This window comes from Leopardus geoffroyi, chromosome A2 (genome assembly GCF_018350155.1).
Source record: "Leopardus geoffroyi isolate Oge1 chromosome A2, O.geoffroyi_Oge1_pat1.0, whole genome shotgun sequence".
In the NCBI taxonomy this organism is placed as follows: Eukaryota; Metazoa; Chordata; class Mammalia; order Carnivora; family Felidae; genus Leopardus; species Leopardus geoffroyi.
In genome coordinates, this window is record NC_059331.1 from 77186993 (window position 1) to 77213500 (window position 26508).

At 46.2% G+C, this 26508-nt stretch overlaps 2 protein-coding genes and 1 long non-coding RNA gene across 5 annotated transcripts in view; 2 read left to right on the forward strand and 1 right to left on the reverse strand.

The window, feature by feature from the left end:
• The window catches only part of LAMB4 (laminin subunit beta 4), a 110556-nt gene extending 107259 nt beyond the window's left edge, over positions 1-3297 (forward strand). For both annotated transcript variants that reach the window (XM_045494431.1, XM_045494430.1), the window contains one exon: positions 2563-3297. In XM_045494431.1, the coding sequence (XP_045350387.1) occupies positions 2563-2702 (140 nt within the window). In that variant the 3' untranslated portion in view covers positions 2703-3297. The remainder of the gene's footprint in view (positions 1-2562) is intronic.
• Positions 1-24054, reverse strand: part of LOC123606286 — a 45947-nt gene extending 21893 nt beyond the window's left edge. For both annotated transcript variants that reach the window (XR_006716215.1, XR_006716214.1), the window contains exon 1: positions 23936-24054. This is a non-coding gene — a long non-coding RNA (uncharacterized LOC123606286). The remainder of the gene's footprint in view (positions 1-23935) is intronic.
• LAMB1 (laminin subunit beta 1) overlaps positions 23904-26508 on the forward strand; it is a 74495-nt gene continuing 71890 nt past the window's right edge. Inside the window, exons 1-2 of the mRNA XM_045494435.1 lie at positions 23904-24525; positions 25603-25778. Coding sequence (XP_045350391.1) covers positions 24489-24525; positions 25603-25778 — 213 coding nt within the window. The 5' untranslated portion in view covers positions 23904-24488. The remainder of the gene's footprint in view (positions 24526-25602; positions 25779-26508) is intronic.

The window sequence follows — 26508 nt, forward strand, 5'->3', positions numbered from 1 at the left end:
AAAGAAGACATTGGTTTGGCCACCTTCCTGATTCTGCCACTCGAGAAGGGTCTGAACCCCAACAGCTGTGCTCTTGTCGTACCTGTTAGGAAGAAGTGCCCATGGAACCCCAGAAGGGAGCCCTTATTTACGTTGGCAGGGTCAAGGTTGAGTGAGAATGGACCCCAGTCCACAGCCAGGGTCCCTCTATAGTCCTTTGTGTCATTCAGGGTCCCAGCGAGAAATAGGAAGCACACCTGGATAGAATTTTGGATTATATATATATATATATATATATATATATATATTTTTTTTTTTTTTTTTTTAAATGTTTATTTCTGAGAGAGAGAGACAGAGCATAAGTGGGGGAAGGGCAGAGAGAGAGGGAGACACAGAATCTGAAGCAGGCTCCAGGTTCTGTCTGAGCTGTCAGCACAGAGCCCGACACGGGGCTCAAAGTCACGAACCGCAAGACCATGACCTGAGCTGAAATCGGATGCTTAACTGACTGAGCCACCCAGATGCCCCTGGATCGCATACTTATAAACAGAGTGGGCTCTGTTATCTATGTGTTGTGTAACAAAGCACTCCCAAATTTAAGGGCTTAACACAGCAGCCGTGCATTATTTTTCTGTGGCTTTCTGGGTGGCTGTTCTGTGGGTCTGTCCTGAGTTCTTGAAGCAGGTGCTCTCAGCTCCTGGGTCAGCTGGCTGGTCTGCCCGGGGCCGGGCTTGACTGAGATGCTGGACCGTTTTCTCCAGGGTCTTTTATCCCAGGCTGCCTTACAGCTGCTTGTATTCAATTCCATGAGAATGAGCACAGAAACTGCAAGGCCCCTGTGGTCCTGTACGTTTCTTTCCCTTCATACTGGTCAAAACAACATGCAGTGCTGGACCTGGTTTGAGCGGGGAGGGCAGATAGCCTCTGCTTCTTGATAGGAGGAACTCTAAAAACCACCCAGGAATTCAGAGAATCTGCTAAGGGTGTGGAGGTACCTGGTGACAGGCGGCAATGAGAAGCCATCAGTGTCCCTGGGCCTGAAGGGGCAGGGGAAGCAGGAGGGCCAGAGCCCTGAAGTAGCTCTATGAAGGCTGGAGCCAGAGGCGGGGGGGCCACCTTTGCAGGCTGGGCGGACAGATGCATAAACTGCCAGAAGCCTGCTTCTCCACGGGGATCGTCTGCTCGCCCGTCCCCTCCCCCTACCATCACTTCCCAGAACTGTCCAGGGCCAAGTGTGAATGAGACCCAGAGATCAAGGGAGCCAGATGATGTCACCCACTGAGGCCAGCTTTCCAGGACAGAGCAGGACGGAGAATGGATGTGGTCAGGCAAACGAGGAGTAACCCGCATAGCCTCACTCACTTATGTGGCGGAAACACAGGGGGCTTTTCTCCTTTTAGAACAAATCCCCTTCCAGTGCTGGATCTCCTTTTCATTCCCAAGTGACCTGTATTTAAGTTTCTAGAGACAGAATGCTCACCACCTTCCATAACAGCTCTTTCTTTGAACAGCTGCGACTGCTAGAAAGTTCTTTATAAATCAGACAAAATCTTCCTTCCTGGAACTTTCACTTGCTGGTTTCATTCTGTTTCCTCAGGATGACAAAAAACACCCACATTTCAGATGTCTTCAGCACTCCGGTTCCTTCCTCTAGACACACGCTCCAGGCTAGTGTGACAATTCCCCCAGGCCACCCGATCACCCAGGTGTGATCTGTCCAGGTGAAGCAGGACATTTATTTTCCTTCTTTAAGAAGTTCCTCATCAGGGGCGCCTGGGTGGTTCAGTCAGTTGAGCACCTGACTTCAGCTCAGGTCACGATCTCACGGTTTGTGAGTTCCAGCCCCATTTGGGGCTCTGTGCTGACAGCTCAGAGCCTGGGGTCTGCTTCCGATTCTCTGTCTCCCTCGCTCTGTGCCCCTCCCCCACTCACCCTCTGTCTCTCTCACTCTCGAAAATAAACATTAAAATTAAAAAAAAAAAAGTGAAGTTAGAACAGCAAGAACAAACATTTGGAAATATGCACCAAATCCAGTCAAGGCTCATCATTTGTCTTTTCATTTCTAATGAATTCTAACTCGCTTTAGACTGACATTGATAAATGCCATTAGATAGAAACTACTTTTTAGACAAAAATATCAACTTTTCTGCCCTGATTTGTGTGAAAACCTCAAGAAGTCTGGTGAAAATAAACATTTTGGGGGCACCTGGGTGGCGCAGTCGGTTAAGCGTCCGACTTCAGCTCAGGTCACGATCTCGCGGTCCGTGAGTTCGAGCCCCGCGTCAGGCTCTGGGCTGATGGCTCAGAGCCTGGAGCCTGTTTCCGGTTCTGTGTCTCCCTCTCTCTCTGCCCCTCCCCCGTTCGTGCTCTGTCTCTCTCTGTCCCAAAAATAAATAAACATTGAAAAAAAAAATTAAAAAAAAAAAAAAAAAGAAAATAAACATTTTGTCCGTGGAATCAAAACGCAAAGCTAAATACATCTTTAAGAGACCCGTAAATCCCTGTGTAAGGTATAAGGCGGGTATCCAGATTCCAAACCAGACCAAAACCAAATACATCCTGTACTTCATTTTCTTGTTTCAGATTTAGAAAAGAAGATCCAAGGTTTGAATCTGAGTAGACAAGAAAAAGCTGACCAGCTGAAAGAGTTGGAAGATCAAGTTGTTGCCATTAAAAATGAGATTGTTGAGCGAGAAAATAAATACGCTGCTTGCTACAGTTAGGCAGAGGGGAAGTACGAAGTCACCTGCGCCTTCTTTTCTGGCTTCTGACAAGTAAACCTGAGGAGCTGTGCTGAACGTGGGAAACAGAAATGGTCAGTCCTGCCTGCCTCCCCGTCCCGAGCCCGGTCCTTGCCAGAGATCTGAGCTGGGCCCAGAATGCTGTTCCGCGTGGAATAGAAAGGGGGAAGCAGAGAAATCGCCTCTGGCTTGAGAAACCTTTCCTCTTGCCTTCCTTTCTCTTTCATAACCTAAAAATAATTTGTTACATATGGCAAACACAAATCTAAATAAGTATTCTATTTACTAATCATCATTTCAGTCAAGCGAAACTAAATGTGAAATGACTTGCTAGGGGCTGGGGGACAAGGGGAAAAGTGTTACTAATCAGTGGGCATAAAGTTCCAGTGAAGCAAGATGAATACGTTCTAGAGTTCTGCCTTACATTACACGCAAGTCAAGGATAATGTATTGCACACTTAAAAGTGTGTTAAGAAGGTAGATCTCAGGGTGCCTGCGTGGCTCAGTCGGCTGGGCATCCAACTCTTGATTTCAGCTCAGGTCATGATCTCATGGTTTGTGAGATCCAGTCCCACGTCAGGCTACCCATTAGCAGTGTGGAGCCTGCTTGGGATTCTCTCTCTCCCTCTCCCTCTCTGCTTCTTCTCTGCTTGTGCTCTCTCTCACTCTCAAAATAAATAAATAAACTTAAAAAAAAAAAAGAAGGTAGATCTCATATTAAATGTTCTTACCACAATAAAGTAAAATAAATTTAAGCAAATGAAGTTAAAATAAGTCAATGTCTCTAACACTAGAATGGAATAAATCTGGATGGCATGTGCTAGCTTGTCCTGTATTTGATTTTTATTTGGATTTGCGCTATGTACGAAACTATCACTCTATCGTGAGTAAAATGCAGAGAATTCAAAATGTAATTAAAAAAAATTTTTTTTACAATTATTTATTTTTGAGAGACAGAGAGAGACAGAGCACAAGCAGGGGAGGGACAGGGAGAGAGGGAGACATAGAATCCAAAGCAGGCTCCAGGCTCTGAGCTGTCAGCACAGAGCCCGAAGCAGGGCTCGAACCCATGAACCGTGAGATCATGACCTGAGCCGAAGTCAGATGCTTAACCGACCGAGCCACCCAGGCACCCCCAAAATGTAATTTTTATACCCGCTTCCCTATGTATCCATTCTCTCAACCAAAGAATTCCGCCTTTCTCAAATGGCACTGGAACAATATTCAAAAAGATAAATATTGAACTACTTTTCATAATTTGTCTGTAAGCATTTTTGCTGCAAAATCTGATTTTTGAAAGAGTAGCAATCCTGCTGTTATTGTTTGGTATGAAAGATCAGGTTGTCTCATTTCCAATTAGGTCTATGAGTCCACATTAACTTGTTTTGCATGTCTGCTATATAACAGAGCACAGTGCTTCTTTTTGTGAAAGTTGTCCTTCAGCAGGGTTATTTTAAGGGAATCTAGCCCCTCATTTTTGCATAACAAATAATGGACACTGACACTGCCGTACGAAAGAGGAAAGCAGCTGGAACCATGTCCCTTAAAGACTGACTCATAAAAACTGGATTTAAACATTTAACGAAGGGGGCTTTAGGATTACGTAGAATTATGACATTTCTTAAAACATAGATTATTTAGGAAAATTGCAGTTTCCCTGGAGATCCTGAAGAATGGAATGACATTTTTCTACCGGAAAGAGCCCCCAGAAATCTCTCTTGAAACATGATTGTAATGTTCTTACACTTTTGGAAACTTCTACGAAAACAAATGACACACAGAGTTGAAAACTAGACTGTCACAATGTCTACGTTGTTTGCTCCAATGTACAGAGTGGAACACACTCCAGCTTTCCCACCAGGACACTGACTTCCACCTTTGAACGGGTGGTTGACTTTCCAAGCATGGGTATCTGTTTGCAACAGCAACATTCAACCGTTTTACCTTTTTAGTGGTTGGAGACTATGCAAGTACCAGCCAGAGAGTGTGGAAAGGGTTGAAGAGGAAGGAGTTTCTGTCTTCTGACCAGGAGGCTATTGAGGTCACCCCGGGGAAACGAATTCCCCCGCGCTGAGGAAAGCACGGGAATCAAGTGCAAGGGCAAGATAAACCCACCATCTCTCCTCCAGGCCTCCGGGGATGAGGGATCCCAGTTAGAGGAGGTTAGGAAGTATGCGATGTATTTTGGAAAGACTGTAATCAAAAAGTGGTTATGCTTTCTAAACTTTGGTGTTTAATAAGCGTGGTTATCTTAAAAAATGTGCATATGCAAAAAAATCTTCTTCCTGAGATAAATCATTTGTAACTTGTATCGTTTGCTGTATCGGTTGTTCAAGAAGTGACCCAGGCAAAGATTTGGTGAAATGGTATCTTTTATACGTTGCAGAGTCATCTGAAAATGTGTCACAAGATCTACTGTAAGACTTAGTTGAACCTGCATATTAAGAAAATAATCTTGGGGCGCCTGGGTGGCTCAGTCGGTTAAGCGTCCGACTTCAGCTCAGGTCACGATCTCACGGTCCGTGAGTTCGAGCCCCGCGTCGGGCTCTGGGCTGATGGCCCAGAGCCTGGAGCCTGCTTCCGATTCTGTGTCTCCCTCTCTCTCTGCCCCTCCCCCGTTCATGCTCTGTCTCTCTCTGTCTCACAAATAAATAAACGTTAAAAAAAAAATAAAAATAATCTTAAACAGAGGGGCAGAAAAGCTTTGTGAATAATTCGTTATAACACTCCTTATATTAAAAATGCGAAGAATCCAAATAACTAACAATAAAAGACCAATTAAATATTATGATTTTACCAGTCTGGTTCTTGGATGCAAACATTGAAAACTAACATGAGCGCATCATGCAGGAAACGGCTTTATTTAAACGTAATCTAACAGCACATAAAATGGGAGAAATGGCTGGAGAGACTGCAACCAAGGACAATTATGCCTCTGGGAACACGTCTGAGATCACACTCCCGGAAATCCCGGGTGAGGATGCTAATGCTGTCCCTACTGGACACTCTAACCATCTAGTTAATTCTCCACTGTCTTGCATCTTGCATCACTCTCTCATGACTCAACATCCCTGGGGACACTGTCCAGCCTGAGCCTCTTCATGTGCCCTGGCCACCAGAGAGAAGAGAGAATGTCCGCCTCCTTTAGCTTGGGTAGGAGGAGGGGGGTTTCGCCTCCACCAGTCTCTGGAATCTTCCAAGGTAGGAAGTATTTTGATGCCAAGCATCAAAAAATTATAAATTTCCATTATAATCTGACTCTTCCTAATATCATGATGTATTCTTCATCCCCCTTTGGATTCTAAAACCAAAACAAATGCTTCCAGGGGCACCTGGGTGGCTCAATCGGTTAAGCATCCAACTTCCGCTCAGGTCATGATCTCTTGGTTCATGAGTTCGAGCCCTGCGTCTGACTCTGTGCTTACAGCTTGGAGACTGGAGCCTGCTTCGGATTCTGTGTCTCCCTCTGTCTCTGCCCCTCCCTTGCTCTCTCTCTCTCTCTCTCTCTCTCAAAAATAAACATTAAAAAAATTTAAAAACACAGATTGAGATTGCAAACTTCGTCTCTGTGACTCCTCAAGAGGATGTATTAGGATTGATGCTTTTCTTCCCTTGCTACTCATTCCACGTTCCCTCTGCCTTCAGCAAGCATCTCTTTGCCAGTTAGAGTGACCCAAACCTCCTTTCCTGAGGATTCTGTCTTTGAAGGTCCTTCAAGTACAGGGGTAGAGTGCTCTTACATTTTGCCCTTGGATGTGGCAGGACTGGATTGTGGAGATTGTAGTCACATGCCTCTAGGCTGCCACTGTGTAACAGCAGCCCTTTAAGAGTTGAGATCAAGTACCCCAATCCAAAGCATAACTCCCCCCTTTTTTAGCCTGTTTATCCTCTAGCATGAGGACCCAGAAATAGCTGGGTATTGGCGTGTTTTCCAATTGAATGGTACAACTATTGTGTCGTCTAGTAAGAACGTACTTCCTTAGAGACCAGAACCCAAAGTCAGGTATAGGAAGTGACATTTGGCCTGTGAGTCATTTGGATGTAACTGTGAACAGTGTCACACAGACTTTCACTCTCTGTTGGTTTTAGATCCGTGCATGCTAGGAGAAGGCTCCATCAGCTTTCATGGAAGAAGGCATGGCTCTGTCTGGCATCCGCATGAATACATTTTCTTTTTTTTTTTTAAGTTTATTTATTTATTTTGAGATGGGGGGGTGTGAGAGAGGGGGAGGGGCAGAGAGAGAGAATCCCAAGCAGGGTCCGCACTGTCAGCGCAGAGCCCGATGTGGGGCTCAAACTCACAAACCGCGAGATCATGACCTGAGCCGAAGTTGGATGCTCAACTGACTGAGCCACCCCAACATGATATACATTTTCTTTGCTTTGGTTACAATTTTTCTAATCGTTTCCTAAACTTGAGTTGAGTGAACACTACATCTACCCAGCACTGGGAAGTCTCTTGAGGTGTGTGAGGGACCAGTAGAGAGACGTCTAGATGAATTCTGTGCATCTCAGAGCAGGGGTTGAGTGAAGGGCAGGAGACAGCCAAGACTGAGACCGAGAGTAGTGGCCGGGCTTATAGAGACTGGGACCGGCAAGACCCAATAACAGGGCAGCAGACAGGATCTAAGACTCTGAATGTGGAAGGGAGAGCACGATGGTGGACAGGGCACTGGGTAGGTCACACACGGTGTGGGTCAGAGGTCAGAAACATTTGTAAACCAGCTAGTCTCAACAGAAATCATTACGGAATGGGAATGCAATCTGGTGCAACCACTCTGGAAAACAGTATGGAAGTTCCTCAAAAAACTAAAAATAGAACTACCCTACGACCCAGCAATTGCACTACTAGGCATTTATCCAAGGGATACAGGTGTGCTGTTTCGAAGGGACACATGCAACCCAATGTTTATAGCAGCACTATCAACAACAGCCAAAGTATGGAAAGAGCCCAAATGTCCATTGATGGATGAACGGATAAAGAAGATGTGGTATATATATATATATATATACAATGGAGTATTACTCGGCAATCCAAAAGAATGAAATCTTGCCATTTGCAACTACGTGGATGGAACCGGAGGGTATTATGTTAAGTGAAATTAGAGAAAGACACAAATCATATGACTTCACTCATATGAAGACTTTAAGAGACAAAGCAGATGAACATAAGGGAAGGGAAACAAAAATAATATAAAAACAGGGAGGGGGACAAAACAGAAGAGACTCATAAATATGGAGACCAAACTGAGGGTTGCTGGAGAGGTTGTGGGAGGGGGGTGGGCTACATGGGCAAGGGGCACTAAGGAATCTACTCCTGAAATCATTGTTTCAGTATATGCTAACTAATTTGGATGTAAATTTTAAAAAATAAAAAATGAAATTAAAAAAATTAAAAAAAAAATCATTATGGAAGATCAGGACACAGACATGAGGCAGCTGCTGTGGTCCATTAAGGAAACCACTCTATCTTCTCCTAAATTAGAAACCGATCTCAGGTGAAGGGCAGCTCAGGGCCAATAGTTACCTGCAATTAGCCCAAAGCACCAAGATGCAAAAGGAAGTGAGGGGAAACCAAAAGCAGATCTTGCCAAGAACAAACAAGCCCGAGGGGGAACAGGCTAGAAATTGCTATTCAATATCCCTTCTCTCCCTTCTTTCTTTGGGTAATAGGACTCCTCCACGTTTTAACTGGGTCCACGGCTGCCTAGTTCGAGAAACCGTACTTCTCAACCTCCCTTGCAGTTCAGTGTGACCATGTGACTGAATTCTGGCCAGGAGGATAGTAGGGGAGGGTGTTGTATGCAACCTCAAGGACACAACCGTAAAAGGAAGTTGTTCACCCGCTGCGGTAGGCAGAATAGTGGCCCTCAAAAGGGGTCCGCGTCCTAATCTCCTTAGCCCGTAACTGTTACATCATATGGCAGAGGGAAATTAGGGCTGCAGATGGAGTTGCGGTACTGACAGCTGACCCTGAAATCTGGCAATTAGCCTGGATTATCCAGGTGGGTCCAATGTAATCGTAAGAGTCCTTAAAAGTGGAAGAGGGAGGCGGAAGAGGGAGGCAGAAGAGGGATTCGGAGCGATGTCAGCATCAGGAGGGTTTGGGCTGATGTTGCTGTCCTTCAAGATAGAGGACAGGCGCCACGGTGAAGGTAAGTGGACCTTAGAAGCTGGAAAAAGCAAGGAAAGGGATTCTTCTCCACTGCCTCCAGAAAAGAGCACAGCTATGCACGCCACACTTTGATTTTAGCCCAGTGAGATGTGTACCAGACGTCTAACCTACAAAAATGTAAGCTAAACATGCCCTTTTAAGCTACTATGTTTGTGGTAACTGGTTCTAGCAGCAACAGGAAACTAATACAGTCTCCATTTCTTTTTCCCCTTCAAGTGGGTTGGAATACGGTGAGCCAGGTATAACCCTGTAGATGAGGATCATACTGGTGGGAAAAAAAAGCAAAAGAAACTTAAGTCCCTAATTGACTAGCAGTCAGGGTTCCGGCATGATGCAGAGGGTACAAGCGGGTACCGTTTCATCAGGGGACGGTAGACAAAGATGTGGTCAGAGTGGAGGAAAACTATAAAAGATAGGACAACATGAGACGGGAGTCATCACCACACTTGGCTGTGGGTGAGGAAAGACGGTAACGACTGGGAATCAGAGAGCGTGTGTAGGAAGGCCGCTCACCAGGCCCCATGACCCTTGGTAAAGGGAGACAGCCAGTCATGGCCACCTTGCAGAGGATGTTGGGGCATAAACACCTGATGCCGCCCTCCCCAGTCACAGCCAGTCTCTCGTTAGTGCTTCCTGTTTGCGAAACCAAGATATCAGACTGATGCTGCCCATGTAGACCAGCCTCCTGGGACTTAGGGGAGACACAATGACCATGTCAGTACAGCTGTCTATGCCTGGCTCCCGTGGGCTACCTGCCAGCTTGAACTTGTACCAGATAGAAAAGCAAACCTCTCCTGTGATGCCACTAGGACCTTGGTCTCTGTGAAACAGCTGAACCAACATCCCCTTTAGGATCTCTGGGACACTCGTGGAGTCCAAACCCTCCCCTGACTGCTACAACAGTCCCCTCTCTGTCCCACAGCATGGGGACAGAGGACTAAATTCTGGCGTGTCCCCTACGTGACTTCTCACGATTCACAGCCTCTCTGAATTTCATGTCCTTATTTCCTGCAGCTGTGAAATGCTAATGACTATACCTGATCTGCCTCCCACGGTCACTCACATGGGAAAGGGCTACGAGAAGAGAAAGGTATTCCTGAAATCCTTCAGGACCTACTTCTGGTCAATCACCCCATGTATGTCACATCCCCCCTACTTCTTTCTAGTGGCTCCTAGAGCGAGCGCTGGCTTTCTTGAAAGTCCCATTGTTGTCGGTCGCCAAATCTGATTTTTCCGTGAGGAAAACCTCCCTTCAGCCAAAGTCCTTCTCTTCTCTGGCCTAGCTGAAAACCCTTTCTCTGAAATGTCCTCTTACACTGCCCGTTCGCTGATAAGCCTTATCTAACCAGATAGCAAGTTCCGTGAGGACACAGAACATATGTTCAGCCACTTCTATAGCCTTTATAGAACTTAGCACAGAGTGAAACATGCTAAATATTTGTGCACTTACGTATTCCATAAATCGACTCCCAATTGTTGCAAATCAGACAGTCCTTGGACCATCCCTGAATGAAAATGTTTTCCGCTGCAACATGAAACCGGCTCACCATGTGGGTTGGCCCCTCTAAAAATGTAATTGAGAACAATGCAAGTCTTTAACTCCATATTTAGAGGGGGAAAATGTCCACTGGGAATTGAGTACATGCATAGGACAAAAGAAATCCTTTTCTCCCATCCCTCCCGCTCTCTGTAACTGACACCCTATAGCAGCTATTGAAAATCCCCTCCTTTCTCTGGAAAAAGTCTCCGCTGGAAAACCTCTTCTCCCCCCCCCCCCCCCACCTCTGCCCAAGCAAGGTCCCTGCTCTTTTCCTCTCAAATCTGGTTCTTCCCCCCGCATTTGGACACTCTCGCCTTTCCTTGGCCATGGATGTTTGTTTACAAGATTGTTGATATTTTCCAAGCCACAGGGCCATAAATTGGAGTGCACCACTCCCAAAGGAAGGTCATGGCCTCACAGACAGGCGACAGCTACAATTCCCAGGCAGAGCTTCCTGAGCCAAAATGAAGGGCAGCTTTGCCTTGCATTCAATTAGGCTTTGTATAGAAAAAGCGACTGCTAAGTGGCTAAGCAGAAAGCCTTAACACATTTGAAAACATTTTAATGTGTTCATAAAACATATATTTATACAACATAAAGGTTTATGTATTTATGTATATTTAAGACTTAGGCAAAGTTTATGTAAAGACAGCTACAATTCTTAGGTTCCTCAGTAATCCTTAGCCATTCAACAAACTAGTTGAATCAAACCCTCCTGTGTGCAAACCCTCACACATACATACCCATTCTTCTTCCTCCCTTGCCAACAATCCCCCCCCCCGCAAAATAAACCTGAACAGAAGTTTTTTTTCATCACTTTATGTTCCTCACTGAAAGTTCTTTGCCAGCCCTGAATCTCCCGCTTCAGAGAAGTGACAAACTTTGGTGACCAAAGTTTTCACAGGCTCTTTCCATTATAAGCATTAAAGCTTTTAGGAACAGAGATGCCTGCTTACAATTTACCAGAAGACTGCTCCGTTTGTTCTCTCCTGTTTCCTTCCCTCAACGTTCTGTTTCTTCTCTTGAGAGAGAGAGAGAGAGAGAGAGAGCGCGTGAGAGCAAGAGAGCGCGCGAGCGAGCATTTTTTTCCCTCTCCCTCCAACATAAAGCAGATGAAGGATGACTTCTCTTAACACCTGCTCATCTATCAGCATCTAGCTTTTTTCCTCTTCTGGGAAAGAGCTTGAAACTACATATAATCTTTAGTTTTACTCGTGAAATGCTCTGAGTGGCCCTTCTAGAGGGCTCCTTGTGCCCTACCAACCTGTCTGACTCAGCCTGCTAACTGAACAAACTTTGACACAAAACAAGTTTATCACAGCCTCTCATTAAACATATTAATCAGAATGCACAGGATTTTGAAGATGGTTTTCTTCATGTTCATATAAATTACGTGCTTTTTGTTTTTAAAGGTTAGCTGTTTGATTCATAGCCATGTCTGATGTGACATACCTCCATACTTCTTTGATGACAAACACGGAAGTCTAGGAAATAGAGGGCTGGCTACACTTTACCTCCCATTTACCAGCTGGTAATAGACTAAGTTTACTGCAAAGTTCTCTTGCTCTCCCTCCCAAGAATTAAAATCTAGTCGTTAGTACGGTTACTTGCTTGCAGGGAAGACTTGGAAATAGATCACAAAACATTTACAGTAAAAAAGAAAAATTAAAATCTACCAGTGGAAGGTATTCCCTGTAAAGGACTATCCAAAAAGTACTAGATGGAACCAAACCCTTAGAGATGCTGGCTACAGACATCTCTGGGGCTGTGGCATGTGATCTTCTCTCCAACCTTGCCTCTCCTTCAGGAAAAAGGTTTAGGAAAGCCAAAACGCAAGAGATTTAAAGAATTCCCTCCCCCTCTCCCCTCATTTTCAGAAGGGTACTGAGGTTACTTTAGCTGGGGTCACATAGCTAGTTGACAGAAATGTTAAGGCAGCCATGATAGAAAACCTATCCCAGGACAATACTCATTCTATTGAACCCTCTTTTTTTTTTTTTTTTTTTTTTTTTGAGAGAGGGGGAGGGGGTCCGGGAGGGGTGGAGAGAGAAGGAGATACAGAATCCAAAAACAGGCTCCAGGCTCTGAGCTGTTAGCACAGAGCCCGATGTGGGGTTCAAATCCACGAGTGTTGACATCGTGACTTGAGCCAAAGTCAGACACTCAACCTACTAAGCCACCCAGGCGTCCCTGGACCCTCTCTTTCAAGACCACTTGTTCTTTTAACTGGTCTTAGGCTCTATTAAACAGTCCATCAAATACAGTAGAACACTTTCTTAAAATTGACTACAATTTTTTATATAAATGGCCTTAGAAATTATTTCACCGAAAGTAACTCTGCTAGAAAGAAAACAAAATTAAAAATGGCTCACCAAATAGAAATATTTTATCATTTTTTTTTTTAAGTTTATTTAGAGAGAGCACAAGCAGGGGAGGGGCAGAGAGGGAGAGACACAGAATCACAAGCAGGCTCCGTGCTCCCAGCACAGAGCCCAGCACGGGACTTAAACCCACAAACCATGAGATTATGACCTGAGCCGAAGCCAAGAGTTGGACACTTAACCGACTGAGCCACCCAGGTACCCTGAAATATTTTATCCTTAATGTTAGTGAACAAACATGTATCCTCTTGTGGGACTAGTAGGTCTTTTAAGAATAGCCAACTAAAGGAGCATATGGTTGTCCCCAAACATACTCAACAGAATTCTTTTCAGTCCTCAAACCTTCCATGTAGTTTTTAAAAATAGGGCAACAAGGTACCTTACAAATAATGAGGTAGGCCAGATTTTACGTAGTAAGTTGTATTATTTCTACAACTTATTACAATATGTGTGTATTCAACAAAATTCATTTGGTCATGTAGAAAAACAAACCCAACTACTATAGTCCATCTATAGGACATGCAACCAATTTCCAGGACTCTGTAATAACCAAACTCCTACCTAGACTCTTAGCTCTGTAAAAGTGAATATTTAACCCAAGTTGTTGTTTTTTTCCTTGACTCCCAATGGAGCCTATTAAAAGCATCACTAGGGGCGCCTGGGTGGCGCAGTCGGTTAAGCGTCCGACTTCAGCCAGGTCACGATCTCGCGGTCCGTGAGTTCGAGCCCCGCGTCAGGCTCTGGGCTGATGGCTCAGAGCCTGGAGCCTGTTTCCGATTCTGTGTCTCCCTCTCTCTCTGCCCCTCCCCCGTTCATGCTCTGTCTCTCTCGGTCCCAAAAAAAATAAATAAAAACGTTAAAAAAAAAAAAAAAAAGCATCACTATACTGTGAACTTTCTAGAAAGGAACAGGAATGGAAGTTTCATGGAGCCTGAAAAATCTAACAGCCAAACTAGTGTTTGAGGATTCCAGAGATTCGTACCATGGGAAGAAGCTCAAAGCTTGGAAAGGCTGTATAAACATCCCATATCTAAAGATAAACACTTGGGGATCTTTACGACACTGACGTTTAGCTTTGTGTTGGCCATACTGCATGAGGACTCACCTAGGAAAGCAAAATCCTAATGGAGAAGGTCATGTATTGGGGATTAAAAGAACAATTGCTTTCATCTGGAAAGAAGTCTAAACTTTATTACAGACCAATATAAAAAAGTGAATGTATTTAGATAGGATATGTTTGAAGTGGCAATTTTTCCTTTTTAAGATCCCAGTTCTTTTCTTAGCTCTTCAGACCATACCGTCATGCATTCTATACAGCAGATATACAGAGATGGGTATACTAAAATTCCTCCATAACAAATTCCATTTTTCCACTCCATCCACTTGGGAGGGCAGCTCTAACATACAGACAACCTGAAGGATTTAAACATTTATAAACATGGGTCTTTGTCAGAAAAAAAAAAAAAAAAAATCCACTCTCAACGGTGAACACAGTTTACCATATTTTGTTTGGAGCCTAACAGCAAAGGAGGCAGTTAAGAAGAATTATAATCCTGGCTACTCTTAACATTGCAAACGCAAATTGACCATAACTGTTTCTACTCTACTCAGACTCAAGTTTGTATCAAATACCTGCATCTTTTAAGGGATAGCAAGATTGATTTGTTTCTCTTCTGTTTTGACTGTGCAGAAGACAGACTTTTTTCTCAGGGATGTGAACATTGCAATACTTTGATCAAGGTTACAGAGTTTATTAAAGTGAACTTCACTTCTGCACATAAAAGGTCACTTTGGAGCAGGCGATCACAGGAAACTCTCCTAATTTTGAAATGATTTTTAGAACAAAGCCTTGACATGTTCATTATGGAGAAAACCCTAAAATAAGGGGAGACTATCATTTAAAATTTGGGGCTGTCTGTAGGCAATTCCTGTATGGTTTCCCTTTTTAATCCCTCAAGAAATATAATGTACATATATTACATTTATTTTTCATAATTGGAGCCTACTTTCTCCCAATTATGCCCTAAAAATGGGACTCCATCTTTTTAGGGAAATGTCTAGTATTCCATTACAGGGGTCTAGCATAATTAACCTAAATGATCATCAATAGGGGGTTGGTCATTTCCAGTTTTTCTCCTATTTAAAAACAATAGTGTAAACCTCTTTATCTGCATGATTTGGCATATTTTCCCTGAGTCAAAGTTATATATAATTTAATATTTCAGATTGCCCTCCGGAAAGGCACGCGTTTACCTTCCTAGCAATCAGTTCTGTTAGTGCCCTTGTGAACCTTGTTACAGATGACACGGTGAGACCTGGGGACGTTGACTTACCATTCTGTCGTCAGAAACGGTGAAAAGTATGGTGCTATATATACATAGTACTAATGTATATTGGGTATGACTCATTCTGGCTGAAGAATTACCTGTGAATTATTCCTCCCCGGAAAGCACACTGGGCGTAGATCCAGGCATTTATTGAATGAACACATTCAACAAATACCTGATGAGCTCTGTGCTCAGTGCTGGGCAAATTCGGATGCTCTCCACGCACTCGCAATTTAGCAAACACAGAAAATCTCCTACGCTGACAATCTGCTTGGTGGACATTCGTCGGATACCAGCGATGTGCTCTGTGCTGGTGCTAGGGATACAGTGCAAGAGATGAGGCGCCTGGCCTTGTGTGTGGCACAGCTGGTCCAGAACAATCTAGAAAGCTCTTTTTCAAGAGGTGTCTGTCCAAGTATTGCATCTGGGCAGTGGAAACTGAGAAGGTTCCACGCGCAAAGTACCATCAGAGCTGGACTTTGAACATAAGTAGAAGCTGTCTTGGCAGAGGAGACTGAGAAGGCATTCCAGGCAGAAGGAACTGGATGAGCCAAAAGCCAGGGTTTAGCTTTTGCGAATGGTGAGTATATTCAGGCTACAGCTTGTTGGGGGGTGAGAGGCTGCTAGCTCAGAATGCAGAATTGGGAATAATTACAAGGGGCCACATTTCGAAGAGCCTGTATTGTGTGCTAAGGCACGTGACCTTTGTACCTGTTTTACAGATGAGGAAACCGAGGCATAGAAATGTGACTTACATGGTCCCAATTTGTTAAGAGCCATGTTGTCTCATTTAGTAAATTCATTGGTGACTAGAAAGAATGGATTTTAATTTCCTAGGTCTTTCTTTGAATTTGTATTTTAAGGTAAAAACCCAGACTTAGCCCAAATTCAGCATATGCTGTATTCAAAGTATAACAGACATTTATATCTAAAACAAACAAACAAAAACCTGGGGTTACAATTTTTTGGTCTGATTATACCAGCTACAGACATTAGATTATCATTTAAAAAGTTAAAACGTTATTTAACCCCCATCCCGAACATAATGCCCGTACCTTCCCGGAAAGTACCCACCATCTTGCTACGCCTCTTCCTAGAACTTTCTAGAACTTTGCCTATTCATGTATGCATCCATGTATATGTTTATAGAAATAGAACATTGTAGTGTTCGTTCTTCATCTTAGACTTTAACGATTGTTACTCTTCTTGCTAATAATATACATATTTAAGACAGCCTTGGCCTTCTCTAAATGGAGAACATATACCATTAGTACATAGCAGTGACTGGCCCATAGAAACTACTCAAGAAATGTTAAAGAATGAGACAGAGGTTGCTGCTAAGGCTTAAGGTACTAACCAGGTAGACAACTGGAGCTTCCAAAGTCGAAGGCCACCGACCAGCGATGGTCAGCACTTGGGCGAAAAAGTCCCGAGTAGATGACTCCATTATCAGCCCCGTATTCCATGTTTTCCAGATAGGATCACGGAGAAACCATTTACTCAGAGGTTAATAGCAGCATCCCATTTAGCCATCTCGGAAAGGGCAAACACATCCTCCAACTTCTTTGTCTGGCAAACAGCCCGATACGTGAAATAGCACCTAATCCTGGAGTGAGGCCGAGTGCTGGCTTGTTTCTGATGGGATAAAAATGCAGCCACTTAGCTCTGGGTGGGCTGCCCTTCGCAAGTCTGATTACCAGCCTTGGCAGCCTCAAGCGCGACGGCCTTGATGAAATAAATACTCTTTCCGGAAGATCGGGCTTATTCTAGGGGGACCGCAGTTGTAGAGTTAATTCTTCTAGAAGGCCAAGGGCATCGTGGTGGGGGATAATGAGGCAAGGCTGTGCTACACGACAGAGGTGATGGCTTCTGAACTAGCATTTCCATCACTTCTGACACGTCCTCAGATCAAAGGTTCCCTCTTCTCAGGGAAAAGACCGGATTGGGAATCAGGATCCCCTCCGAGTAGAAGCCATGGGTGGAGCATTTAACTTGCTAATTAAATCTAGTTTCCCAGATCACCCTAGGTAATAATTAATAACCTAGAACTATGCGATAGGGTTGCAGCAAGAGAGTAGGTTAAACTATCCCTTCAAGCCTCTGGTACAAAGATACTGCCTGAACCTTATTGGTCTCAAAATAGAGGTTAAATAAATGCTTTTTCATTCCCTAAGCATTTCCTAAGTACCTACTGTATGCCAGGCATGTGACTGGGGACTCCTAGGGAAATGTGGTGAGGACTTTAGGGACTTACTGGGAACTGAACTGGACATTTCAAATGGAGAAAGACAGAATCTGGATTAAAAAAGAGTAAAGGAGGAGTTAAAAAAAAAAAAAAATACAGAATGCCCTTTTCTCCTCCTCGGGCTATTGACCAAATTTCAGCATCCTTACAAAGCCAAGGGAAGTAACACCAACTGAAATACAATTTTCAAAAGAGTCTTTAAAATATAATTTTAGGGGGCACCTGGGTGGCTCAGTCCATTAAGCATCCAACTTCGGCTCTGGTCATGATCTCTTGGTTCGTGAGTTCGAGCCCTGCGTTGGGCTCTGTGCTGACAGCTCAGAGCCTGGAGCCTGCTTCGGATTCTGTGTCTCCCTCTCCTGACACAGGCTCTGTGTCGTCTTTGCCCCTCTCCTGCTCAGGCTCTGTCTCTCTCCCCTGAAAATAAACATTAAAAAATAATACAGTTTTAGGCAGATTTCCATAAGAGGTGAACTGAGTTTAATTAGAAGTGTTTCTAAAATGCAACTATCAAACTCTCAGTGTTAGCTTCTACTCAATTGGATGTTTGTGATTTTCAAGCAAGCAACCGTTTTAAAACAAAAAGCAGGCCTCAAATTTTGGATGTCGATGTATTTTGTCCAAGCACATAGCTCATCTGAAAATTTTTTTAAAGTATTTATAGAGCAAATAGTTGTGATAATTTCTTAAACTTCCAGTTATACAAATGTTTGTGAATGTAACTATCAAAGTTGACAAAAGCTCACCAGAGAAACAAAAACCTTTACTTTTAAAGGTCTTAAACTGTATTCTATGTGAACTGCAAGTAGTTGTGTTTTTCATCCTTTTTTTTTAATTTATTTTTTTAACTTTTATTCAGTTTTGAGAGACTGAGAGAGACAGAGCGCAAACAGGGGGAGGGGCAGAGAGGGAGGCACAGAATCCGAAGCAGGCTCCAGGCTCTGAGCTGTCAGCTCAGAGCCTGATGCGGGGCTCGGACACACAAATGATGAGATCATGACCTGAGCCGAAGTCGGACGTTTAACCAACTGAGCCACCCAGGCGCCCCTTGTGTTTTTCACATTCTTACTGCCCCTCCTTCTTACACAGGACACTCCTGAATGAAGGTAAAGATATGATATACTAGAAAAATGAAACTAGTTCATGACTAGCATTCAAGTCTAAATGTGTTTAATTGACTACATCGAGGTTAATCCTGCTATGAATCTAATTTGAAAAAAAAATTCAAGAGCTTTGCTAAGGCTCTTTAGCCTTACCTCAAACATTAATCTCTCTCCTACTCATTTTTAAAGTGCCAGGTTAGCAACCGGATGCTAAAATCCATAAACAAAGAATAAATAGTGAGCTGAAAATGTGTCCCACTTAGAGTGTTTCTACGGCATTCTTGTTAAATATAGACAAACAACTTTTAAAGACGTTTGAAATTCACAGGCATAGCTGGGTAGAAAGTGCCACCCTACCCCTGCTGGGATCTAAAGTGTCTTCTTGGCCCCCTTGCTGGAGGTGAAGTTCGATGGGTATGCAGCCTTGAGAGAGTCTGTAAAAAGCATGGATGTGACCTTCTTATACCTATTTTAGTGACTACCTTAAAACATTCAAATATAGACTTGGGTACTCATTTGTGACCTTTCTTCTGAGCTCTTTAAGAATAGACAGATGGCTGTTTTTAAGATCATATTGATAAGGGTCTGCTTGGATCGTGATAAAGTAGGTCATGTTGCAATTGAAAACAAAAACGTCCCAGATCTCAGGCTACAAACAACAAAGCTTCGTAAGTCTGACGCTACATGTCCAGAAAAATGTATTGGCTCGGGGAATGTCCGCTGGCTTTAGGCATAGCTGGACCAAGATATTCTAAGGTGGTACTTAAGGATCTTCCCTATTGCTTCCCCCAGTTCTGCTCTTCTCTGTGGTCAGCCCCAGTCTCCAGCCGCCACCAGCTCCATCCATATAACTTCAAGTCCAGGGAGAGAGCGCTTTCTCTCTCCCACAAAAATCCCAGAAGTCACCTCACTGGAAAACTTGAGTTGTATACCCATCCCCGAACCAAACACTGGGAAGAAGAAGAGAGAGGGGTACTGATTAGCCTGGAGCCCATGGAGGGATTAGCCCCATCCAAATTCTGTTGGGCTGACAACGTCAAAGGACTAGTCCCCCCCAAGAGAGTCTGGGGACTGTTCCCAGACAAAAGGATGTTAATACAAGCCCAAATAGCAGCTTCTATTGTATAGTCCGAGACTGAAAATGCTGTGACGCCCTGCCTGATTCAGGCCTTCCATATTCTAGAAGGTGATGGTATTCCTATGGGCTCCCTTAATGGTCATAAGGAAGGGTTATTCAGTTTTAATCATTCATCCAACAAGCAGATACTGAGTGACTCTGTACACCGAAAACTCTGCCCTTGGATGAGAATACGAATTTCAATAAAACACAGTGCCTGCCCTCAGAGAGCCCCTGAGGGCAAGGGCATTTGACACAAAATTACAAATTACTGTCCCCCATATTATGAGAGGTATTAGATGGAGAAAGTGCCACGTGACATTTGTTCTAAATTTTCCTGGTCATGGAACTTCTTGAGCTTATTTCTGATTCTCACAAAGTACCCTTCAATCTAATTTTCAAAACAGCCCAAATCTAGTATTTTTCATGAGAGCAGAGTTAGGTAGACAGCCAGGTTTTAGAACCTAAAGGTCAAAGCCCAGAATGTGACCTCCTTGTCGTTATGCTGTCAATCCAGGACTTAAAACGAGACCCATAAATGGCATTTTAAGACTGTGACGGTAACCTTGAAAGCAGTTCTTGCTTTGTTTTTCCAAGCAAATAATCAAGGCCTCGGGGAGACAACTGTTGCACATTCTTTGAGACTGAACGGCCAACAATTTGCAGTCGCATCTGCTATTCAAGATGCTGCAGAACTTTCCAGTAAAAGACTGCCTTGTGCTGAAGCAGGTAGTGCCAGGGGGGGTACATGTGTGGAATGAATAAGAGGGTAGGGGTGGTGTCAGCAGGAGTAAAGCCTCAATGAGCTTTACTAGCAAGAGTGATTCATGCCTCCTACATTTGTAACATCAGAGAGGAAGAATTGGTTCATGAGCAAAATTTGGAAGTGTTCCTAAAATGAACTCCAGTCTGGTGATACTTCTTTTGTTACTTGACTAGAAACTCGTGTTGGGTAGAAAGTGGACATTTAAGATTTAAAGAAGTTTTTAGAACCTAGAGTCCAGTCTTTATTTACTTCCACTCAAGAAACATTTATTGAGCACCTACAACGTGCCCATGTCATATTAGGCAACGTTTGTGCATCAATCGGTGTTACGCAATACTTGGCCTGGACTCACTGTCTAGTGGAGATAAGGGCATAAACAAATAGTTACAGCGTTATGTCATTTACGCCAGAACAGGCTTTTACAAGGTGCTGGTGGACAGAGTTGGGGGTGGAGAGGGGGTAGAGACGAAGTCTATTTAAGTGGATGCTTCAAAGATGCGTGGTAGTTCACTACACTGATGAGCTCAAGGAGGGTCCATGGGACAGAGAGGCACAGTATAAAGCATGCCCTGTGTTGGGAACTTCAGGAAGCTCACATGGGCAGAGGGAAGCCATTGAAGGCTTTTGAACAAGGGAACGACATGATCAAAGGGGTGCCTCAGAAATCCCTCTGGTGATGTTAGGGAGGATTAGACCAGCGGAAAGGGAGAGTTTGGAATCAAAACGGCAGCCAGGGAGGCTCCTGCAGGGTTCAGACCAGACGCGAGGGCAGACTGAACTGAGGCAGGGTGATGAGGTTGGAGCAAAGGGAACGTGGTGGCTGGTTGCTGGTAAGATAGAAATGACAGGAGCTAGTGATAGGAAGAGGTAAGGAGATGGAAATGTCCAATATGAGTCCCAAGCTGGGCTGGTTTTAAGGAGGATGTGTACAGTCGCTGAAGGGTCCCGGGCTAGGTTTACTGCTTTGTCACCATCTTGAAATCATTAACTTTTGAACAAAGGATCCCCGTGCTCCTTTTCCTTTTTCACTGGGCCCTGCAAATCATATAGCCAGTCTTGTTCCCAGGCTCGTCTTGAGCTAAGAGGTGGATCATGGGGCCAATAACAGAAATTGGAAACAGAAGGACACATTTTGTTCCAGGAGGGATGGATGGGGAGGTGACTTAGGTTTTGCAGCACACGTACTTATGGGCCATCAAAGCAGAGATATTCAGTAGGCTGTTAGAAACTGGATATAAGTTCCAAACAAGGTAGAAGCTAGAGTTACAGATGTAGGGAGGACCAAGGTGAAGGTGGTGGAGAGGCTGGTCACAGATGAGAATGGTTATAGAAGGAAGAGAAGCTGGAGACAAAACCTTTGGGAGCACCCTATGTTTAAGGGAAAGAGAGAGGAAAGAGAAATGGGAGAGAGGGAGTCAGTCCTATGGGGAAATTTGGAATGGTGTCCTGGAAGTCAAGGAAGAAAAGTCTCAAGAAGGCCGTGGTCGGGGCGCCTGGGTGGCTCAGTCGGTTAAGCGTCCGACTTCGGCTCAGGTCATGATCTCGTGGTTTGTGAGTTCGAGCCCCGCGTCAGGCTCTGTGCTGACAGCTCAGATTCTGTGTCTCCCCGTCTCTCGGCCCCTCCCCTGCTCATGCTCTGTCTCTCTCTGTCTCTCAATAATAAATGTTAAAAAATAAAAGAAGGGCGTGGTCGTGGGAGATAGACCACAGAAAGTTCCACTAAGGAAAACGGCCATTGACCTTGGCAGTTGGAGGGCCAGCAGTCATCACTGAGACCAGTGGCGGAGATGAGAGTTCTGTTATAATGGGATGAAGAATAAACCGATTGGAAACACAAGTGCGAACTATCCTTTCAAGCACCTGGGCTAAGAACTCAAACGGAATAGAGAAATAGAGAGTATATAGCATAAAGAAGGGTTTTGGTTTTCTTTCCTTAAGATGGGGAAATGGAGCAGGTTTGCATGTGAGAGCATTGTGCTTAGCCGGTCAGAGGAGGACACATGCTTCCAGGACAAAAGTATGTTCCAGGACAGGGAATGGAGACAAATTCAGCAATGGAGTGGTCAGATGGTGAAGGTGTGTTATATACACTAGCCCCTGCACATACGTGTTAAAAAAAAACAAAAGAAAAAAAACAACAACCCCCAAACAAACCACTCAACAAATCTCTTAACTGTCTCAGTAATGTTTACTCCTGAGAATGAGGTGAGAGCCTCAGGGCTGTAGGTAACTCTTTGCAATCTATGAGAAGACACTGACCAGGGAAAATGATCACCACTGAGTAGCAGGGAGGTCTTGTGAAAGAGGCAGAAGTGAATGATGCTTGCAGTACGGACGGATAAAAAACTAATAAGCAACTTTGACCCAGGGTATTAAGAGCTCCACAAGAGGAAAAGCATTTGCCTCTGAATGTTTTTTAATTAAGCTCTGAAGACCCTCCGTTGCAAAATTAAACCCTCACAACAGCACCCACTTTCTCTTGTGTTTTCAGGGCTGCCCAGCCAGCACCAAGGACCCTGGACGTTAGCTGGAGGCAAAAAAAAAATCTCCAGAGGCTGCAACAGGGCAAGTGCTGATTTAGTGAATAATTAATGCATCACCAAGACCCGAGGCTCCTGCCTTCCTCAGCAGAAAGGAGGTTTATAAACCCATAAAGCAGCTTTACTTTGTGGTCTAATGATTAAACTTTCCCTGGGTCCTGTTTCATTGCAGCTAAGTTAAAAGCTGACCAACTAAACCCTTCTCCCTGGGGTAATTAAAAGCAAGCAAAATCTCCTGCCGGGACTACCAACTAACTGTACTCCCCTTATTCAGGGCACTTTTGCACAAACCCCAGCTTTGACTCCATCCATCCACTGCTAAGGCAGCAGAATTGGGCCAGTTCACTGGAAGGGCGGCAGTCCCGCCGCCTGCCTCTCTTCCCGCCCCCCTCCCCAGCCCCCAGGACGTGAGCGAGCTCTGTTTACCCCTTATTCAACCAGACAGGTCGCACACAAGGCCATTAGAAGCCCTCTCTCCCCATAGAGTTCCTCTCTGGAATTGCCCAGGTGGCGCTTTGTGGAGACCCTGAAGGGGGTCTCATTCGTAGTTGAATCAACCCTGTCACGGTGAGATGGGAAACACGCTTCACCAGCAATAGTGTCGTTGGAGAAACCACCTTAATTAGAGCCATCATCTGGATTTAGGTAAGTAGATTTTTTAAAACAGAATTAAACGGGCAATTCGATGCCGTGGCCACCTGGGTGGCAGGTCCAGAATAAATGTGTGCGCAAAGGAAGCCTAGGGAATAGCAGTTTCGTCGCCTCGCGTGGTGACATTACAGACGTCGCGTCCAGCCCAAGCTTCGCGATCCCGGATTCCCTTCTTTGTAAGGCAACAAACCTGACAGGTCGACCCTCTTTCTAAAGGGTTAACCCGCCTTTCCCGGGCGCTCGGGGCGGGAGTTTGTGGCCCCGGGTACCCTTTCGTGACTCACCCCTTGCAAATGTAAACGCCCGAGTGCGCGGTAGGTCCCGCCGGGGAGGGGGTGGGGGTGTCTCTCGCCGCGATCCCGACACCTACCTCCGCCACCAGCCCAGACGCCTCCCGCCCCCCCCCCCGCCCCCCGCGCTCCGGCACGCGATGCGCACCCTGGGGTGGCCCCGCCGGAGACCGGGAGAGCCTGACGCCCGCGGCCACCGCAGGCGCGGCCTTAAAACAAAAGAGGCGCCCCGGGAGGGTGGGACCCGGACCTCACCCCCTCCCCCCGGCGGTGGCCGCCCGCCCCCTCAGCCCCTGCTCCGCGTGTGCGCATGAGCGGAGGCGCCTCCCCCGGTTCCTCCCAAGGCTAAACTTTCTAATTCCCTTCTTTGGGCTCGGGGCTGCGGGGAGAGCGCTCGCACCGCCCGGGCAGGAGGACATAGTGGCTGAGCGCTTTTTCCCCTCCGACCCCCCGCTTCCGTGGGAGCGGCAGGAAATGGAAGGGCCCCTCTCCTCTCTCTGAACAGTTGCTCTCTCTTTTTGTGTTTCTTTCCTCCACGTCTCCAGAAGGGAAGACGGGGAAAGCGGGCAGGCGGCTCGGCGGGTGCGTTCTCCCCTCCTCCGCCGTGTCCCCTCGGCTGTGCAGGGACTGGCCATGGGGCTGCTCCAGGTGTTCGCTTTCAGTTTCTTAGGTAATTGCGCCGCGGCGGTGGGGAGAGGAGTGGGCTTGGGAAGAAACCCCACAAGCCGTTGGACCCGGCTTCGCGGGAGCCTGGGGGCGGGGGGCGGGAGAGGAGCTGGGGTGGGAATCGCGCCCCGGGATTAAACGCCAGCGCCCTCCGTGGCGGCTGAGGACTGCGCGCGAGGATCGCCGCGGACCCGCATCCCCGAGGCTGGGTGCCCAGAACTGGGGATCCGCGGCCCCTGCTCGGGCTTTGCACCTTTGGCGTGTTCACCGTGGGTCTCTCCACTGCGGGGGGCGGGGGGCAGGCTGCCTGGGATGGGTTGGGGGGCTCGCCGCGGGGGGCTCCCCTGGAGCCCTTTTCCCAGCCAAGTGCCCAAGCTGAGCACAGGCTTAGTCCTGGGAACTGACTGGGGCCATGTGGCTTCAATTAACCATCGCTGTTTGCCCCCGGATGGCGCCAGGAACAGCTGGGCCGGGTGCTTCCCTGGAATGACGAAGCGTTGAAGCCACTCCAAAGCCACAGGGACTGTTCACTCACCCCTTGCTCGGGAAAGCGGCGTCCCCTGCAAGTCCCACCACCTCGCCCCCAACCGAGCGCCCGGGACCCCCAAGCGTGCACGCACACACATCCGTGACCCCACACTCACAGATCTGGCACGCACACTCACGGTTTCACACTGAGGGTGCACAGGCTGCCGCACGCACGAGGTGCATACACTCACTCGCCTACTCGCGTGCACATAGGCGGTTCGCCTGTCGCCACCCCGCACACAGGTCCAGGCACAGGCGCGTCAAGGTGGATGGTCTGCACATCTACCTTTTGTGACCAGAGCTGCTTGCCCGGGACGGATGAGGGTCTCCCGGGAATGATCTGGGCTGCTGGACAAATTTGACATCGTGTCTCTTTCCGAACCCTCTCCACGTCCTGGCCTCTCCCGCACTCATCTTTCCATTGTGCCTCTATTCTGTGCATTCTGCTTTCTTCTGAACCTACTCTTCCCGCCCCTGCTTGTTCATTTCGCTTGGGCTCGCCCCCGGCTTGTGCCCTCCTCCCCACCTCCCCTGTCGCCTGCCCTTTCCACAGCCCTGTGCGGAGCCCAAGTGCGCGCTCAAGAACCCGAATTCAGCTACGGCTGCGCGGAGGGCAGCTGCTACCCCGCCACTGGCGACCTTCTCATCGGCCGAGCACAAAAGCTCTCGGTGACCTCGACGTGCGGGCTGCACAAGCCTGAGCCCTACTGTATTGTCAGCCACCTCCAGGTGAGGGCAGAGATCCCAGCCCTAGGCTTTGCGCGCGCGCGCGCGCGCCTCCTCCAGTCCAGACCAGAGGGGCCAGGCGCTGGGGATTCCACATCCTGCCAGCTATCCAGATAGGAAGCGCGGCCAGTCGGGGAGTCCCGGGATTAGATGGGTTGCTCGCCCTTTTTTGCTTCATCTCCGTTTGCACAGTTGCATCCGCCACACATTTCCTGCCGCCTCCACTGCCCGCATAGTCCCTATGGAAAGTCAGGACCGCCCGGACCTGGCCCCTGCCCGGGATCCTGACCCCAGGCCTCCAGAAGTCTCCACTGTTGTTGTTTTGTGATCTGTCCTCCTTGGAAATGTGCATAAGAGATAGTCCATCATCTCTTTCTTAGACTGAGTAGTGATCATGGGTTTTTCCTAAGTCTTGCGCTTGCGGAGGGGTATTGTAGCACTGACAGATGTCTTGTGAGGACACTCTAGCCACTGAACCTAATATTTTCTGGTGTGGTGCTGTTCCCATCTATCCTCCAGTAGATACTTTTTCAAATGCCCTGGTTGCCATGGCACCCTGGTAGAGGAGGACCAAAATGAAATTTCAGGGTGTCCTTTCTAAAAGTAGGCCTAGATCTTAGATTTCAAAAGTCCTATTTTTAAAAAGTCCAAACTAATTTTAAAAGAAGACACAGCATAAGCTACCTAGAATCAGAAGCCTTTTCCTTGATTTTTTTTTTTTTTTTTTTTTTTT